General features: G+C 36.6%; 1 protein-coding gene across 1 annotated transcript in view; it reads left to right on the forward strand.

Moving 5' to 3' along the window:
• Positions 1-10,759, forward strand: part of ADGRG2 (adhesion G protein-coupled receptor G2) — a gene marked incomplete at both ends in the record, with an annotated part of 84,415 nt that extends 73,656 nt beyond the window's left edge. The window contains 11 exons of the mRNA XM_081326369.1: positions 30-173; positions 265-387; positions 1,117-1,156; positions 1,256-1,359; positions 2,668-2,792; positions 3,980-4,248; positions 5,481-5,580; positions 6,736-7,019; positions 8,369-8,470; positions 9,702-9,854; positions 10,575-10,759. Of these exons, the coding sequence (XP_081182495.1) occupies positions 30-173; positions 265-387; positions 1,117-1,156; positions 1,256-1,359; positions 2,668-2,792; positions 3,980-4,248; positions 5,481-5,580; positions 6,736-7,019; positions 8,369-8,470; positions 9,702-9,854; positions 10,575-10,759 (1,629 nt within the window). The remainder of the gene's footprint in view (positions 1-29; positions 174-264; positions 388-1,116; positions 1,157-1,255; positions 1,360-2,667; positions 2,793-3,979; positions 4,249-5,480; positions 5,581-6,735; positions 7,020-8,368; positions 8,471-9,701; positions 9,855-10,574) is intronic.
• Positions 10,760-20,029: the final 9,270 nt, after the last annotated feature.

Consider the following 20,029-nt stretch of genomic DNA (forward strand, 5'->3'; position numbering starts at 1 on the left):
TGTGTTCTTTTTTTCTTTTTTTTAAAAAGGCTATCCTTGGAATTGAAGTGCCATCAAAGATTATTGGAGCCATTACACTTCCATCATCATTAATGGCAGATTTGAAACCTCAAGATAAGCATATAGCTTCTAGAATTACATTTAACTTTTTTAAAAAAACAACTCTGTTCCAGGTATTTTTATAGTTTCAAAGCATGCTTGAAATTTTTCTTGCAATCAAAATTATACTTAATTAATAAGAACACACATGGTTGTATTTCATAGGATTCTACACAGAAAAATTTCTCTTTGTTCAGTTACGTTATATCATCAAGTATTGCTAACCTTTCAGTCAACAACTTGAAGACAAATGTGACTATCACGCTACAAAATATCAGGCCTAATCAGGTACCACTATATTTTATTTCCTTATGCTTTATTTCAGAAGTTAATCATTTTAATTACCTGAATATTTAGATATTTTTATTAATCTAGCTGAATAATCTTAAATCTAGGTACAATTTACCTAATTATGTTGTCATTCTGACATAATGTAGGCAGATGTGTCTTTCAAACTGAAGCTGCAGATCCATATTTATACTACTAATAAAAAAGGTCCATTTCTGCTAATTTTTCTTTGCATTACTAAATAGAGATTTTATAAGCCTTTTTGTATAAGGTTCAAAATCTGCTTGATGTTTTGCATATTTTGACAGATATCCAGAACACTCCTACACACTCAGTTCCTCATGATTTATTCTTTGTACTAGTACTTTCTATTTGTAAAAACAGGAATAAATTAGGGCCCTGATTCAGAGGACTTACCTGAGCAAACTCTGTAGGGAGTTTCTGTGGTATTTTATAATTCCTTGTAGCTCTAGAGCAGGGGTCTTCAAACTTGGCCCTTTTATGACTTGTGGACTTCAACTCCCAGAATTCCTCAGCCAGCGTGCCTGGCTGAGGAATTCTGGGAGTTGAAGTCCACAAGTCATAAAAGGGCCAAGTTTGAAGACCCCTGCTCTAGAGGAACAGTCTGAAGTGATAGATGTACCTACATCTAAGCAAACAAGTGGTACTTCTTTTTAATATATGAATCATGTGATATGTAGCTAAGCTTTTTTCCCCTCTTCCAATCAGGCGAATCTGACTGTTAGATGTGCCTTCTGGGATAAAAATGGTATGTTTCACAATCATATGACTTCATTTATGTCAACTAAGCTAGTTAAAAACTATATTGCTTATAATATGATAATAGAAGTATTTTAATATTTGGCAGATGGCCAAGGCAGTTGGAATTCTGAAGGTTGTGTGGTAAAAGAAAGAACAATGAATGAAACCATCTGTAGCTGCAATCACCTGACAAGTTTTGGCATATTACTGGTAATGCTTATACTATCTAAGCAAAAGCTGCATAGAGGCTTAGCGTGTCTTAAGAGTTTCTCAGTGGCTGTAATGTCGGATTGAAAGGGAGAAAAGGCAACTTACTTCAAGGTTCACAGGTTGCCATTATAATAAGTTTTAAAATATAAAGCTTCTGGATTCAGGAATAGGAGGTGGGCAGGCAGAGGAAATGGTTCAAATGTATACATATAGTAAATACAGATAGTTCTCAATTTACAACCAAAAATGAGCAAAAATTTCTGTTGCTAAGTGAAACATTTGATAAGTGAGTTTTGCCCATTTTACAACTTTTCTTGCCATAGTGGTTAAGTGAATCACTGCAGTTGTTAAATTAGTAACACGATTAAGTAAATCTGGTTTCTCCATTGACTGTGCTTATCAGAAGATCGCAAAAGATGAACACATGACCCTGGGACACCGAAACCATCATAAATATGACTCAGTTGCCAAGTGTCTGAATGTTGAGCATGTGATTATGGGGATGCAACGGTTGTAAATGTGAAAAACAGTCATGTCACTTTTTTCAGTATTGTAACTTTGAACAGTCACTAAATAAACTGTTGTAAATTGAGGATTACATGTAACCTGTAAACAATTTGGTCGTCGTTTCAGAGATATTTCCTAATCAGATATCGCAATGCCTTCAAAAATGGCAGAGCTTCTAGTGTACTTCAAAAGTTCCTAAAAATTTAGAAAGATATTCAGAGATGTATCTGTCTTGAAAGTAACCCATGCTTAATAACATAACACAGTCAAACATTAGGAGTTGACCATGAGAAATGTTTTAAGACTTTTTATATTATGTTATAAATGCTTTATGATCATTTTTGTGTATCGTAATATTAATAAAATTTGTCTAGTTTCAATTCCACAAATCATTGGTCCCAGATGTTTGATGCATTCTGTAAGTTAACTTATTTGAGAGACCTTAGGTCAGGGGTGTCAAACTGCTGGCCCGCCTTATTGCCGGCAATGGGAAAAAAGTCATGATACATCGCAACATGTCACGTGACATTGCGAGTTTGACACCCCTGCCTTAGGTGAAAAGGTGCCTTATGATGCATCATTTTATCCATTTAAAGTTTACAAACATGAGTGTTTTGGTAGTATATAGATGTTTGTGTGTGTTTATTTAATTCATATCTCACATTTATAACTCAAAGCAACTCACATAATTAATGGATATAGCGTACATGTATACACACAAATATACACATAGCTGTGTATATTGACAAACTGCTAAAATTTAAATAAGATTTTTTAAAAAATATTTCTCTTTCTGTTTAGGATTTATCAAGAAACCCCACTATATCTCCAGTTCAAGTGCTAATTCTAACTTTCATCACCTACATAGGTTGTGGACTTTCAGCTATTTTTCTTTCTGTGACTCTTGTTACCTACATTGCATTTGAGTACGTATTTGGCTATGCTAAATTATATGGCATGTTTATGATATTATAAGGCATCTTTGATTAGCCTGAGAAAGAATTTTTATAAATAACAACTGAAAAGTAAAAGAAGTTTAGATTACAACCATTTTATTTAGCTAGGAAGCCAAGTGTAGAAATGGAAAAGCAATATGTCAAATAAGACAAACTGATTTTCTCAATTGATTTCATAATAAAAAAATATATCAACATATCCTAGAATTTTTGATTCTAGATTTAGTGATTTAAATGAGTGGCTTCCACAGATTTTCCTTTCACAGATTGTCAGAATCCATTTATATCATATTCATAAATGGAATGTTTCAAACATTATTCCATGGATTCTGCCATCTCCCGAAGAGAAGAGAATAGATGTGTATTGAACCGGTATTAGGCATTTCAAAGGAAAGGAGAAGCCTTTTGAACTGGGGAAACAAAAGGGGGGGGCTAGCATCTGGCTTTTGTCACGGAAGAGAGCAATAAACAGGAAGGGTCCTAAATTCCTTTTTCCCACGAGATGGATGATACGAGAGAAAGGATGGGGGACTGACCAAATGGGGTTAAGGGGGGTTAAAACGGGAACTCTTTATAAGGGTTTACTTCGTGGGATAATATTAAGTCCTGTCTCATTTCCTACAACCAAGCATGTCATAGTAAAGATTCTTTTTGGAATAGACTCCAAGAATTTTGTCTTCCTAAGACGTAGTTTGGGGTGGGTCCTGACACAGATTTCACATGGGTCTATTCAAGGTTTTCCTCACCTAATACCTTTTCACCTGGAAAAAACCCTGTTCCTTGTTTTTTTATTCTCTGGTTTCTCTCTATATTTTACTAGCAAAATATTATAGAGATTTTGTTCCTGCAATTTTCAAGTAATAACTTTTGGTACTTCAGTAATTATACTTTTATAATTTACTAACTTGCCATTATTAGAAAAACATATTTACAGCTTGTCATGCAAGTAAAAAAATAAATAATGTAGAAAGTTGTAATTTCAGGTGGAAATTGCAAGGATTCTCATGCTTCTATGATCTTACAACAGCATTTGAAAAAGGTTACATTTTTTGTTTAAGAGATTAAAACAATATAAATATTGCCTGCACCATATTGTATATTATTAAATGTATCAAAAAAGGTGTCATCTTACATATTTAATTTATTTGAGTTTATAGGAAAATCCGAAGAGACTACCCATCTAAAATTCTTATCCAGCTCTGCATTGCTCTACTTCTTTTAAACCTGGTTTTCCTGCTGGATTCTTGGATTGCTCTGTATGAGATCCAGGGTCTGTGCATTTCAGTTGCTGCCTTTCTTCATTATTTTCTTTTGGTTTCTTTCACCTGGATGGGCCTTGAAGCCTTTCATATGTATCTTGCCCTTGTGAAAGTATTCAATACGTACGTTAGGAAATATATTCTAAAGTTCTGCATTATTGGCTGGGGTAAGTATATATATAAATATATGTATGTTCTGAATTTATATTGTAAAGACTACAGTTTACTTTTATTTATTCCAGTGGACAAGAACTATCAATATGGAGAAGTTATGGGCAGTTAGGTTTCATGAAAACTAGCTTCAGCCTCGTGGATTATATTGTTTCTGTTTTATACATCACTATATTGTATACTGTTGGTTTGAACAGGGCTAATATTTACGAAAACACTTGGTTTTGAGACACACTATTAACCTTTGCAACTCACGTTCCCTTCCAGTGTATTTTATCACCCAATACGTTAAGAAAGTACATATATATATATCATAATATTCAACAGCTTATAATACTAACATTGTTAATACCTTATATAGAATCTCTTATGGCATTTCTTATGCTTCCTACTTTGCAAAGGCTAAATTTAAGTAATTTATATTAGGTAAATAAGTGAACATTCATATTAGCCTCCCATCACATTTTTGACTCTTCAGATTTTACCTTCTGCAATTTGTGCTTCTCTGTTATTTTTATTTATTTATTTATTTATTTTAATCCCATTTATATCCCGCCCTTCTCCGAAGACTCAGGGCGGCTTACAATTTAAAGCACAAATCAATGTGCTTAGCAATAGCCTTCATTCTATGTATATGCCTGATTAGGGCTTTCGCCCCCCAACCCAAGTGGCATTCTTACAAAGTCAGCTAATTGCCCCCAACAATCTGGGTCCTCATTTATGAGTGTTACTTCTATATGGGGGTGATTTGTAGAACAGACCAAATTACATACTAAGCTATTGGAGCGGGTTCTGTATCCTAGGTAGCAATCATGTGAAGGTCCAGCAAATAAAACTGCTGTTAGTAGACACCAATCTAGATATCTTAAAAGGAAGTTTTTTTTAATACTCAAAGGAAATTTTTAATTAGTACCTAAATATGATTCAAATGGAAGGATATTTGTATATTGCTAGCTAGTGTGCGCTCTTGGAAAAAGACCTATATAAGTGACAGTTACAATAATTTCCTTGTAGATTTCAAAACATCATCCTATCTATAAAACATTCCAGATCTATAGGATAAATTGAGATAGCGAAATGAAATGGTATGAATTTTTGAAATCCACTGGGAAATTTTTTTTCTGTTTCTTGAAAATCCCACTGCCAACTCTTAAGTAATTTATACTTGTTTATTTGTTCAAATGTATTATAGCCACCCATATTCTCAAGCTGGTGTTTGATTTTTCAGGGTTACCAGCCATAGTAGTAATCATTGTACTAGCAGTATCTCCATATAACTATGGGCTTGGATCATATGGAAAATTTCCCAATGGCTCATCAGATGAATTGTAAGTAAAACTTAGGCAATCATCTAAAACATTTGTACGTATTAAATAGTAGCAAGAAACCTGTTTCCTATCTTATAAAACACAAGTCTTTTAAATTTCTCTACAATACATATGATGGACATTGTTATATATCAGCTAAAGATGTATTGTTTTCAACTGCCAGAATTCCACAGCAAACTTGCTGCTATATAGCCACTCTCCATTGTCTTTCCAGAAATATTTCTCAAACTTTCAGACTTAGTCTGGTAACACTATATTATTGTTGTTGCTACAACTGTTGTAAAAAGAATGAACAGAGACAACAAGCCATCTTCAAATGAGTAGTCATGGAGGGCCAAACTCAACCTCAGCATCTCTGTGATTCCCTTCCTTGACTTTCACTGTATTTACTTTTTGCAGTGAAGTCATGAAAAAAACAGTCCATGTCATTAGCTACAAAACTACTCGGAAGCACGTCATGGGGACATTGTGATACTTTAGCAGCCTGGCAGCTGTGAAGGGAAAAGATCAGGGAATCAAAAGACTGATGTAAATTTCCTCAAGAATACCAAAGCTCCAGTATCACAAATTGCAAAATGAGTTTTATTGTTTGAGCTGCACCCCAACTGATCTGTGGAAAAAAATGATCAGCTGTCCAACAGCAACAATGGCTTCTTGCTAAGAATCCAAGAGAAAAGCTCACAAAGTTCCCTCTACGGCAGGGGTGACAAACTGCCAGCCCACGGGCCGGATGCATCATAGCAAAACTGTGCCCACCCCATTGCTGGCAATGGCAAAAAAGTCACGACACATCATGTGTCGTTGCAAGTTTGACACCCCTGCTCTATGGTATTAGTTATCAACATAGTAACAACTTCTCTAGCACTTACGTGTATAAAAATAAAAAGATAAAAGATAAAATTTAAATAAGGCTTACCTTGGATATTAAAAAAAAGGTTTTATTGTAGATATGATTCATGAGTTGCAATAATGGTTCAAATTGTACATTAAATCAGGTAAGCTAGATTAAGCTAGATATATCTTTAAGGAATGCATATTGTCTACTTATTAATTTCAGTTAATTTCAATTAATGGGTCTAGTTAGCTGACTTGCTGGATCTAAATTTTGGTCTCTTCATTTTCAACTGATTTATACCTTATTTTTTTGTATTTTAGCTGCTGGATTAAGAATGACATTGTATTTTACATCACAGTTGTGGGATACTTCTGTACAATATTTTTGCTGAACATCAGTATGTTCATAGTAGTACTGATTCAGCTTTGTAGAATCAAAAAGAAGAAGCAGCTTGGTGCCCAGAGGAAAACTAGTATACAAGATCTCAGGAGTGTTGCCGGCCTTACATTCTTATTGGGAATTACTTGGGGATTTGCCTTTTTTGCATGGGGTCCTGTAAATCTTATTTTTATGTATCTCTTTGCAATTTTTAATACTTTGCAAGGTATGTGATTTAAGTATCTCACAATAGACTGATACTCTTTAACTGTACAAAAATGAATTATTTCATCCTATTTTATTATTTTGCTTTATCATTCTATAAAATAATTAACCCAATCAGCTCTGCATAAGCTTTAAATTGCATTAAGTTATATTTAAATAAATCTTTTTCAAAACAGTAAATCACATAAGCCAAGCACCGCTTAGTAATATTGATGTTTAACTAAGGCATTTTTGAAAAGCATGATGCTGTGATAGTAAAACAAATGTTATTTTATTATATTGCAAACGCTGTCAAAACTGTTCATAAATATTTAACATGGCTGTCTCTGAGGAAGAGTTGAAAAAGTCAGTGTGGTAATCATCACCACAAAATCAAAATCCCATCCATTTTTACATGTGTCTGAGGTCAAAACATGTACAAAAGGGCTGAGATGTTGATTGAGCAAACCTAGCTGCCACTTTTACTTTCTTTGACACTTCCTCTTGCAGACCCCTTAAATTTAGAATCAGCAAATGAATGAAAAAAACTCTCGGGTTAAAATACAGAAGAGAATCTAAAGCACCTAAGGCAATGTTTCTTAAAAGTGTAGTCTTAGGAACCCTGGTGGGGGGGAATACCCTTCCGCAAAATCAAAATCATTTGCCAGTCTATGTTGAAAAATAATATAGTATTAAAATCCCATTAAACAATTGCAAGAAGTGGTAATAACAGCAAATGCATCAATTTTAACTTTTAATATTTTAAATATTAGGAAATATAAACTACGTAAAGAAAAGCTCTTTTGGGGTCCTCTATAATTTTAAAAATGAAAAGGGGTCGTGAGAAAGTTTTAAGAAACACTGACCTAAGGAAATGTTACAAAAGGAATTGAAAGGTGACTTCCACTTTCTCTCGTAAGAGGCAAATTCATACACAGAGTCCTCAGTTAGTGACCAGAACTGGGACTGGAACTCAGTTGTTAAGTAAAGCGATCACTAAATGAAACCACCGTTGTGTTTATGATGCTACTTCAGCTTTCCTTTGCTTTAAAGCAAAGGCCCTAGTATATGAAATAGGTCACAAAGCTACTTTTTCATCACTGTTATAACTATGAACAGTTGCTAGAGACAGTCACTAAATGAAGACTATCTGCATTCATTCTGCTCTATGAACTGCAGAGGATATGAATGTTACCTGCATTTTTATTTTTTGGCATGCATATACAGGCATGCTGGCATCTGTGTTATGCAAAATTGCCCTCATGTAGCAGATTTTTAAAAGGTAAAATAATTTCTGAAAAAATGGGGTTTGAATTGTATCTATTTTCTTAAAGTAAAATATCATAACTTCCTTTAAACATTACTTTGCAGGATTTTTCATTTTTGTTTTTTACTGTGTTGCAAAGGAGAATGTTCGCAAACAGTGGAGAAGATATTTGTGTTGTGGAAAATACCGGCTGGCTGAAAATTCAGGTAAATATTAAAAGACTATTGTATTTAGTTTATTAAAAGACTATATTTAGTTTTGCAGTTTACAGACACAATGATTTGAAGTTCTGTTACTTGAGTATAAAACTGGTTTTTTTTTTGTTGAAACCTCAGCCCTCTATGTCTTTCCATGATCCCATCTGGTTTTATTTCAGAGTCTTCTTCCCCCCCCCCCAACCCCACACCCCTTTCTGAAATGGATTTCAGCAAGTATAGCTGGAAGCCAGGGCTAGAAATGGGATTAGTGGAAGGCAGAAGGTGGGGAATATTGTATAAATAACTGTTTTTTATTGATTCTTCTACTCACTTTATATTTTTCTCAAATAAATGTGGCAATTGAAGGCAAATAAACTTGTTCCATAATATATTGTTTGCTATTGAAGAAAATGCATGCAGTTTTTAGTTTTTATGATTGTAGATATCCGTATACACTTTTTTCTTAGCTCTATGTTGGCATGGACTTTAAAGTAGAATTACAGAGCAACCCAGCATTTCTTTCCTCAGGTCAAAATGCTATAGCAGCAAGGCAGAAATGAGGGTAGAAAATCAGTTGGGTCTCTCTGCTCTCTTCCAGAGCCATTTTATTTTCTTATTATTACAAATTATGGGAGGAAAAATAGCTAAATAGCTTGTTTATATTTTGATTTGGATTGTGGGTAAGATGGAGTAAGGTAATTTAGAGCCTTGAGTTCTTCACCCCTTTTTTATTACATGTTGTATTTGGGACTTTATGCATTTCAGATATCCCAACCTCAAAAAAAGCTAGCTTCAAAAGATGGGAGGGAAACACAGCTAATCTGATTCTTCCTGAACACAGATGCCAGGGGAAGTAAGCAGAACAAGTGATGAATTGTATCATGATGCAAAAAAGCAGAAATACTTCCATCGGATGGGGTGGAATTTGTACCATGACATGACTGCATGCATATTACCATTTTGATGCAGTTTTGGTTTGCTGGGATACTTATGCTGGAAAGGGGGAGCAAGGTCAGGACTGATTAAAGATGACACCCCTTTTCTGTATAATGTATATACACCACACACAAAAGGGAAGAGTGGGCGCCATTGTTGGACAAACCTGCTTTTGTCATTCTGACAAAAGTAGGATAATCCTGCAGATCCTACTAGGAATCTTTAAATTAGATACAAATTTCAATTTATTATTTTGACTTTAATATATACCACACTATGTTATGTAATTTTTTTTTTACTATAGACTGGAGTAGAACTGCTACTAATGGCTTAAGGAAGCAGAATATTAATCAAGGTGTATCCAATTCTTCACATTCTTTACAATCCAATAGTAATTCTACTAATTCCACATCAATGCTAATGAGCAATGATTATTCTGTGCACTCAAATAGTAATGGTACGTATGTTAAAGTATTCTTTATAAGCAACAATATGTTTAATGTAGGCAGTATAAAATAAGATAGATTAAAGAATGGGTCAGTTATGTGATAGGGCCGGATTAAAGTCCGTGTAAAGCCAAACCATTTTTATTTTGTGGAATGCATTTTTATAAGTGTATCAAATTTTATGGGTAATTTTTTAAAATATAAAATATCTGTGTCATTGTGATATGTTCACCAAAATGCATTATGGTATCTTGGCTATGTACTGCCACCATATTTAGCACGGTTAATAAGATAGGACAGTATTTTGAGTTTGAAAGCAGCAAGAGCGTTTGAACCATGTAACCATGTTACATCTGCCTGCAACCCCTTAATCCAAATGCATGTTTCCAAGGAATATGCAGTTGGAAAGAGGCAACTGCTTTAAGGGGTTGCAGAAAAGTACTACATGTATGCCTCCAGGTCCTCTGGAGTGCCTTTGCCACGTTTGACTCTGAAATGTTTGTTCAGCCCTGATTAATCATTTATATTACAGGGGAGAAAACATGACCTTTTTTCACAGGCTGTTTAGTTTTAGTAATCAGTAGACATTATGAATCAGGGGCACAAATTTAATAATTAATAAATAACTAAATAAATAAGATTAGGTGTACCTATCACATCAGAGGAAAACAGTACTGAGGCCCAGTATGCTACATTGTAATAAACTTTTTTCTTTTAATTTTACATTTCAGGAAATATCTTCCTGGAAAAAAATGGTGTTTCTTTCCATGTACAGAATAATGATGTCCAGCTTCCTGAGTTTTCAGTAAAACAGCATGTCTTTCATGAAAACAATGATATATCCCATAAAAAGTCTTGCATTTCACTGAGAAGGACTTCAAAAAAAAAGAGCCTGCAATTTATGGAACCATTATGATTTTTAAAATATTTTCCATTATTTTACCAAATAATATACAGGTTTATTTTAACTGTTACCCATAATGTAAGAAAAAGAAAGTCATGTAATGTACAGGAGCAAAACTTCAACTTTGAGGTCAAAGACTCTATAATATTATTGCTCTTCTTAATGCCATTGATAGATATTAACAACATACTTTAAAACTAGTTTTGTGGTTGCAAAACATGAACAATTGCATATTTGTTCTTTTCCCACCCCAAAAATGAGTTTTAAAAGTTTTTTTATATACTTGACAGAGTTAAAAATAGCTCAAACTACAATGCCGTAATGCTATGTTAACATACATACAAATAAGCTAAACTCTGGAAAAGATGCTAATACTGACTTTCTGAATAATGTACATGGTATTATAACTTCCTTTTATCAGGGTGTGGTCACAGACATAATATTTTTATATACAGAAAACTGTCTTTTGGTTATCCAATAAGTGTATATTTATTTCTAATTAATGTTAATATTCCTTTGTACAAAAATAAGTCTACTTTTGAAGTTTTACTGTAATTATTGTACAAACATGGAATGCTTTATTATTCTGGCATACAAACTATTTGTATCTATATCTGTAAATAGCTTTAAAATGGTAAAGTTAAATAAACCATCTACCTGTAAATAAGAATTATACAACAATGGAAGCTGCTTGCTTTATTGGTTATCAGTGTTTCAACTTCCTTATGAATTGCTTGATCTCGGGGAGGGGGGACTGAGATGGGGGGAAGAACTTAGGATGGCTTGCATTCAGCCCCCACTGGCCGTCAACATTTTGGATACGACAGAGAGCCTTCTTGTAAACTCCTGGAGGAAACTGGACCCGACAATCCCAACATCAAGAGCGCTCTCAGGGCCATTGCCCCTGGTAATTTCGTGACTACCAACGATGGAGGACTCCGTTGTGAGTAAACCGGAAAGCCCTGGCTAAATCAAGGCTCTGATAATCTAGCTGGTGGGAAAAGGGAGACCTATGTGGTGGTGAGTATAACTTTTGTTAAGGGGGGAGTGCAATTTTTCTGAACTGATGAGAGAGTGAGACAGAGAAATTCCTATTAGAGGTCTGCTCTGAAGCGGCAGGGAGAGTGCTTGTTGATTTTGGGAACAGGTTTCAGGCTGGTATCTGGCAGGGTCTAGTCCGACACACAAAGACAGCCTTGATCTTGACAGAAAAAGACTGAGAAACTCTTTAAGGACAAGACAGGAGAAAACAGGGTTAGAGGGAACAGGCAAAGCAAAATTGTTGGTCTAACCACCTTAGGAAAGGAGTGCACTCCGTTAGAATGTGTTTTTAGTAACTGAAGCTTTAAAAGCCCCGGTGGCAATAAAGATAAGAGCAAACTTATCATGAGCAAACTTCAAACCTTTTGCACCATCATCTGGCCCTCATATTTCCTTAGATCTCAATTTTTGCCATGGCCAAAAGAAGGTTCTGTGAATATAGAAGAAATTAACACTTTGACTGAATATCTCAATGCCCAAGGAAGAATAGAAGAAGAATTATATGCGGGTTTCTTCCTCAGTTTGGCACTGAGACAAGACACCTTAAAACAATGCCATCTTAAGCCTGCCAGATCTATGTCATCTAAAATTTGCCCTGCTTGAAAGGGGGAGGAAAAAGCTGTCAGACAAAATCTTGGAGGACCAACTGGAGGAAGAATTCCCACCCCCACCCCCCTATAATTCAGAAGCAATTAATCCTCCAGTCCCAGCACCACTGCCACAAGGTCCTCCACCTCTTTAACCCACCCACCCCACCTTTCCTCAGCCCTATGAGGAAGTGGCAGGCTCTGAGGACCCGACAAGCTCCTTTACAGCTGCAAATAAAAAGGGAGGGAAGTTAAGTTCCCTAACACCAAAAAAGGAATACATTATGGAGGATTTGATGGGCCATCTACGCCCCCCCCATTGGCACCTTTAAGGCAATTGCCTATGGGAGACAATCTTGCTTATGTTCACACTCCATTTACAACCAATGATCTGTTCAATTGGCAAAGGGAAATATCCCCATATAGAGAAGCCCCTCAAGCATATGTAGAATGGGTTCAAAGGATTGTGGCAACCCACAGACCAACTGTGCCTGACCTGCATACCCTGCTCACTGCCTTCCTGGGCCCAGAAGACAAGCAACAGGTTTTGGAGGCTGCAGAAAAACATTACAAAGCCAAGTGGGCAGCCATTAACAATCTCCCGTTGGCACGCCGGCCAGAACCTGCAAACATATTGGTTCCAGATTTTGAAATAGATGCCAATAACTCTATAGGCATGGATGTTTTGAGGGAGACACAAGAAGCCATCATTCAGGGTCTCAAAGAAAGGAGTCCCAAAAAGTGTAATTTTTTATTGAGTGTACCAAATCATGCAAGAGCCAAAAGAAAGCCCGACAGACTTTTTGATCTTTTTAAAAGATGGCTTCTGACGCTTCACTGATCTAGATCCAGATACCCCTCAGAATGAAGTCATTCTGAAAATGACTTTTGTGGAACAAAGCACCCCTGATATCAGGAGGAAACTCCAAAAATTAGATGCTCCAACTGCCCAATCTTTGAAGGTCCTGATTCAAACAGCTTTTACTGTCTATTCCCATTGAGAGGAAAGAGAAGAAGAAGAAAAGAAAATGTAGAAATAGGCTACCTTCCTAGCAGTTGCATTAGAGTCATAGCCTAAGAGACGACCCCCCAAACCACAGCTTGGGAATTTAGAGAGAAACCAATGTGCCCAATGCAAAAACAGATAGGACACTGAAAGAAAGAATGCCCCTTGAATAACCAAAGTCCTCAGCCCAATAGACAACAACAATGGCCTCAGTTCCAGCCAACCCCAGGCCCTCCCCAGAGGCAGATGACTGTAAGACAAGAAGAACTATACTGACAGAGCTCTGAAGGATTAGTTTCTATCCCCAAACCTCTGGTGGAGTTACAAGTGTGTGTGTGTGTGGGGATTCCAATCTTTTCTTGTTGACACTAGGGCAACTTACAGCGTCCTCAATGACCCTACTGTGCTATGTCTAGTTACTCAAAATACCCCCATAGTAGGTGTTACGGGGAAAATAGAAACTGCCAAACAAAGTGGAGGATTCGAAGTTAAAGGGATCTATGGTCCCAGCGTAACCCATTCATTTCTCATTTTGCCTCAATGTCCTATTAATTTGTTAGGAAGAGATCTATTAGGAAACTTGTGAGCCACCCTCAAGTGTTCCCCTCAAGGAGTTCAGCTACATTTTTCCCCTGTTCAGGTATATTTGTGCTTCCCGAGTCTTCAGGATTCTAAGCCACCTTCAGACTCTCATTAACCCTTCCATATGGTACCAGGGAACACCTGGATATGCTAAATTTTGCTGTTTCTCATTTGGCAAAACTGAAGCCTGATGCAGCCCCTGTTTCAATAAGGCAATATCCAATAAAAAGAGAGGTTTCCATTGGCATAGAAGAACATATTCAAACCTTTTTGAATTTTGGCATTCTCAGAAAAACTCAGTCTCCATGATCCACTCCAATTTTTCCAGTCCCAAAGCCTGATGAGACGTGAAGACCAGTGCAGGACCTCCAAGAGGCAAACATTAGAATTCAAGCTTTCCACCCTGTGGTGGCCAATCCTTACACCCTTTTGACCACCCTATCACATCACCAAGTGTGGTACACAGTAATAGACTTAAAGGATGCCTTTTTCTGCATCCCCTTGGCCATAGAGTGACAGGATTATTTCACCTTTGAATGGAAAGACCCAGACAATGGACGTCACTGCCAGCTGACATGGACTAGACTGTCACAAGGATATAAAAACAGCCCTACAGCCTTTGCTGCTGCCTTGTCTGCAGATTTAAGAGACTTTGATTCTTTACTTACAACACTTTTACAATATGTGGATGGGAAGAAGGCTGGTGGGTAGTAAATGACAAAGTACAGCTGCCTAGAGTCCTAGACAGCTAGTCAGGCCAATAGTGAGAAGAGTTCATCAGGCTACCCACGCATGCCCAAGAGTGATGAAAAGATGGTTAGAAAGAAGGTACAAAGTTGAGAATGTAAAAAGACTGCGTAAGACAATAATGGATCCGTGTGAAGTATGTCAAAGGAATAATCCTAAAGTGGGAGCCAAAATCCAACAAGGACATATCAGAATCACCTGTTATCCAGGAGAGGCTTGGCAAGTTGATTTTACAGAAATGCCTAAGAAAGGAGCAAAGAATAACCTTTTGGTTTTAACTGACATGTTCACTGGATATCCAGAAACTATACCCCCTTCAACCCAAACAGCTAAAGAAGTCATCAAGATCATGATAGAAATAATTATTCCAAGATTTGGAGTACCAAGATGTATTGAGTCTGACAATGGCAGACACTTTATATCCCAAGGGGTCCAGGAAGTTAGAAAATACTTAGGAATCACCTGGTACCTTCATTCTAGTTACAAGCCCCAGGCATCATTGATTTCAGAATGTCTTAACTGAACGTTGAAGACCCATTTAACCAAGTTATGCCAAGAGACCCATCTGCCTTGGCCACAGGTTTTGCCCATTGCTTTAACTCATATCAGGGCATTACCTCAAGGACAGTGGAAACTGTCACCCTTTGAGATGCTCTATGGTAGACCTTTCTCATCCCCATCAATATCAAGAGATGAAGGAGAAATAAATATAACCCAATATTTGCAGCAACTGGCCCAGGTTTTGTCGCATATCTCCAAATAGGTACAGGATGCTTTGCCACCTGTGACAACAGCGCCACTGTGTGTCCAGCCTGGGTTTGAGTAAAAGAACTCTTCCCGAGCGCAACCAGTGCCAAATGGTCAAATCCTTGCCAGGTTCTCCTCAGCACACCCACAGTTGCTAAAGTCGAAGACATCAAGGTGTGGATCCACATTTACAGATTAAAGAAGATTCCAGTGCCCCAGTGGGAGTGTCAACCCATCACTGATTTGAAGCTACATTTGCAACAAACACCAGCAACACCAAGAGATCTTTTTGAAGACCTTGACTCCTAACTCCTTGCTGTTTACCTTCATCGCAATTTGCTTACTGCTTTGGATTATTGCTCCTTGATATACAGTACTGAAACAGAAAAGTGCTGCATTTTCCAACGTCTTTTGCTGTTTCCCTTCCATAAAAGGCATTGCCAGATTTATTTGTCATTTAGGACTCCATATCCCATCAGATGAAGAATATACCAGCAATGACTACAAACTATGTTTTCAGGATTTTCCATCTGAAAGGGATTCTAATGATTTTGAGCCTGAGCTTGAACTCAATCTCCCGGACTTCTGAGGAGGGCTCTACTGGCGTTCTTTGTTTTATCAACCTTGGTGTTTGGAGACCTGGAATGTCTCATTATCTTTTGCATAAAAGAGGAACTTGGGGAGTGGGAACTGTCAAACCCGCAACATCACATGACGTATTGTGATTTTTACCCCATTGCCGGCAATGGTGTGGGCGCAGTTTCAGGACAACGCATCCGGGAAAGGAAAATGGGAAAATGTTCATATGTAATGAATAGTAACAAGAATGAATGGAAGTTTGATCACTCAGAGAACACACCCACATTAGACAGGAGAATGCAATTGCTGGGAACAGACTTTGATTAATGACTGTCTGTCCCAAATACCTATGCAGAGCGGTAGCTCGCACTATGAGGGTAAGGATCCATCCCTTCCTGAAAATGCAACCTGCCATCCTCTTTCCCCTCCAGTGTGGAACAGTGACATCCACACTTCACCCGACTGGGGGGTGGATAGGCAAGTGTGCTTTGCAATTTCATGTTTCTCACAGAGCAAAGAGAAGTGTGAAATCAGATGACAACTCATCCTGTCAAAAGTGTATAAAAACCATTCGTACAGGAGCAAAAATTACTAAAACTTTGGTTTACCATTCTGATTATATCTGTCAGGGAATAAAAAATACCTGCATATATAACCAGACACAATATGCCACCTGTTCCAGAAATAACCAAGTTACCTAACTCCAAAGAGTTAGGTACACTTCCAATGCATGGATACTGTATATGCATATCTGGGGAATAATCACACTATACTTGACCAAAGTCCAGAAATGTGCTTTTGGAGTCACACCTGATCAGTTTGTCTACTGGTATACATCAAACATGAAAATGACAAAAGGTCCTCCCACTGACCATACTTAGAATCAAGTTTCGTTTAACCTGACAGGTGCTACTTGGACTCACTGTGCTCTAAGGACATGCACCTCTACTTGCCTACATTTCAAAGATCCACCCACAAAGTCTTACCTTCTTGGAATAGGGATCTCAAAAAAAGATAGAGACCCTTTGGGAAGAATTATTGTAAAAACTGTTTGTTTACAAGAGACACCTAAAACCTACCAAGCAAAAGACTGAAATACCTCCAGTTACCAAAAAATTGTTCATTGATTTGGCAGAAAGAATTGGTGCAGGTGTAAACATAACAAGCTGCTATGTTTGTGGAGGAACCAATATGGGAGAACAATGGCCTTGGGAAGCTAAAGAAATGTCCACTGCCAATGTCTCTTCATTTAACCTCACATGGGAAGATTGGCAAGAGACCAACTCCATGGGTGTTGCAAAGTGCTGTGGTAGGAGAAAGGTGCTTTGTTCGAACAACTGGTTCCCTGTATCTTGAACCAATGGGAGAATTGGCCTGTGAATCTAGATGGTTGTACAACCACACCAAGTCTACAAAATGTTCCTGGTGGTCAACCAAAATTTGTCCAGTTCTAATCCTTTTAATTCGTCAACACAGGAACTATTGGATCAATATGGAATGATCCTGGAAATCCTTCGCTTCCATGGGTCACACCTGGCCATTGGTATTTGATTTGTAGATGAAGGGCATATACTCAGCTACTTTTAAACTAGACAGGAGCTTGTATTTTGGGAACCAACAAATCAAGTTTCTTCTTGTTACCCCTCAAACAAGGAGAAAAACATGGGGTTACAATAATGAACTGGGAAGAGCAAAAAGAGAAATACCTTGTGGTATAGGTGATTGGGAAAGAGATAAGGAGTGGCCCCCTGAAAAGATCATTCAAATGTATGATTCTGCAGTTTGAGTCAATGATGGTATGTGGGGATATCAAACCCTATATGCTAAATAGAATCATTAGATTACAAGCAGTTTTGGAAATTATTACTAATAAAACTTCTTCCGCCATTAATATGTTGGCAAAAACTAATTCTCAGACAAGGACTGCTATTTATCAAAATTGATTGGCTCTAGACTATCTTCTAGCCAAAGAAGGAGGAGTCTGTGGAAAAATTAACTAATTGCTGTATCCAGATTGATGATAATGCAAAAGTAATTGAGGATATCACAGACCGAATAAGGAAACTTGCCATGTGCCTGTCCAAACCTAGGATGGAATTCTAGATTCTGCTGGAAGGTTTGGAGGGATGTTTGGAGATTGGAAAAGAATTTTGTTCCTCATAGCTCTATCCTTTGCAGGATTAATGTTATTACCTTGCTTAATACCTTTAATAAGATCAATTGTTGCTAGCACAATTTCTGGCATGACTGTTATAGCAACAGGAAAGCAAGATAAACCAGCTAAGGTCCTAACCCTGATGCCACTACCTGAAGAATATGCTCTATTAGTTCGAAAATAGAAAGCATTCTATTTTCCTTAAAAAAAGGGAGGAATGTAGATATCAAGCAAAATACTATCTTTTAAAATATAATCTTTATACATAAAAGATTTATACATAGTGCATTTTGTTTGCTGAAGGGTCTGTTTAAATACTACAGATCTTTTCCCACACCATCTTTTTGGAAACTACAAATCCGAGTCCATCTCAAGTGATCATTAAGAAACCAATTTCTCCTACAGTTTCCTTCCTTTGGAAAATGTCATGATATACTGTAGCTATTACCTGAAGTATTTGTTTCAACTCTCAACCCAGATTGGTTTCATTTTAATAACGGGACAATATTTTGTTCAGAAGTACTTTGTACATTTTCCCTTTATCCTCTTAAAAACTGTAAGGTTTTTCAGCTCAGAATCCAAATAAATCCCAATGAGACTCTGAACATGAGGCAGTTGATATAAACATAGGTTTATTCTTTTGATCAAAGGAATAAGCTAGGTGTCTCAGTCTCTATCTTATTGGAACAACACAGTTTAAAGTAACAGAAACATTCTCTTTGGTCAGCATAATTTAGAATATAATGGAGATAATACAGAAAGCAAGCAAGAATAAATGAACAATAGCTGGGCTATATCGTTCAACAAAATGCACTATTTATGGGCAGCACAGTTGGGTAGTTGACTGGTCTGCCAGAGATACTTTTTAACAAGAAAAAAAGGAGTAGAGACAAGAGAAATTGATAGTATTTTCACATGAAGCCAGCCTTGATCTCTTCTCTGTTGGTAAATTGATAAATTTCTCCCTGAATCCTTGTTGCTGTTTAAAAACTACCTAAAAGATGACTTCTTGCATGCAGATTTACAATCTACTGTAAAACATATAAAGATAAAAGATGTAAATATTTGGAAGAGAAATCTATGAAAGATCTGATCTTTTTCCTTAAACATCAAAATGTGTGATAACAAATTGAACACTGTCCCACATGAAATTGCTTTAATTTCTACTTATACAAAATAATGAAAACAGCATATGCCTTTAATTACATATTAAGATTTATTCTAGTTTATTAATAGATTTCAGCAATACTTTAAAGTGTTAATTTACTCTTCTATTTAGAAAATTGTGCAGTATATTCTTTTAAAATGTTTATAGTTAGAAATATATAACACATACACAGTTTGAACCTTTATTCAACAGTGCTTTACTAAAAATTATTTTGGAGATCTAGTTTGCCTCATGCAAAAAAAAAAGTTGGGAAAGGGCTGGGATCCAATTCAGTATTACCAAGCTTAAAAAATCAACCCTGAAATCTGATAAATATAACTGACAATCTTGCTGCAAACCCAAGGTTGATTTCTAATATAAAAGTGTAACATAAATCTTAAATAAATGTCAGAAATGTCAGAAAGAGTGCAGGTTCTAAGATAGCTGCCACAAGTTATATTTAATTGGACAACCAATTGCAAATAGGTCAATCAAAGCTTCATCAGGGGTGTCAAACTCAAAAATCATCATGATACATCATGATATGTCTTGTGACACAACTGAGTTTGACACCAGTGCTTTAGATAACCATGAATATTTTCCATGGTTTTTTTGGGGGTGGAGTGGCAGAAAGTATGGAAAAAGAAATCCTATTTGGTTTTCAGAGAAAAATTATGTCTGTTCTCAAGCT

Source organism: Vipera berus, assembly GCF_964194415.1.
Source record: "Vipera berus genome assembly, chromosome: 4".
In the NCBI taxonomy this organism is placed as follows: Eukaryota; Metazoa; Chordata; class Lepidosauria; order Squamata; family Viperidae; genus Vipera; species Vipera berus.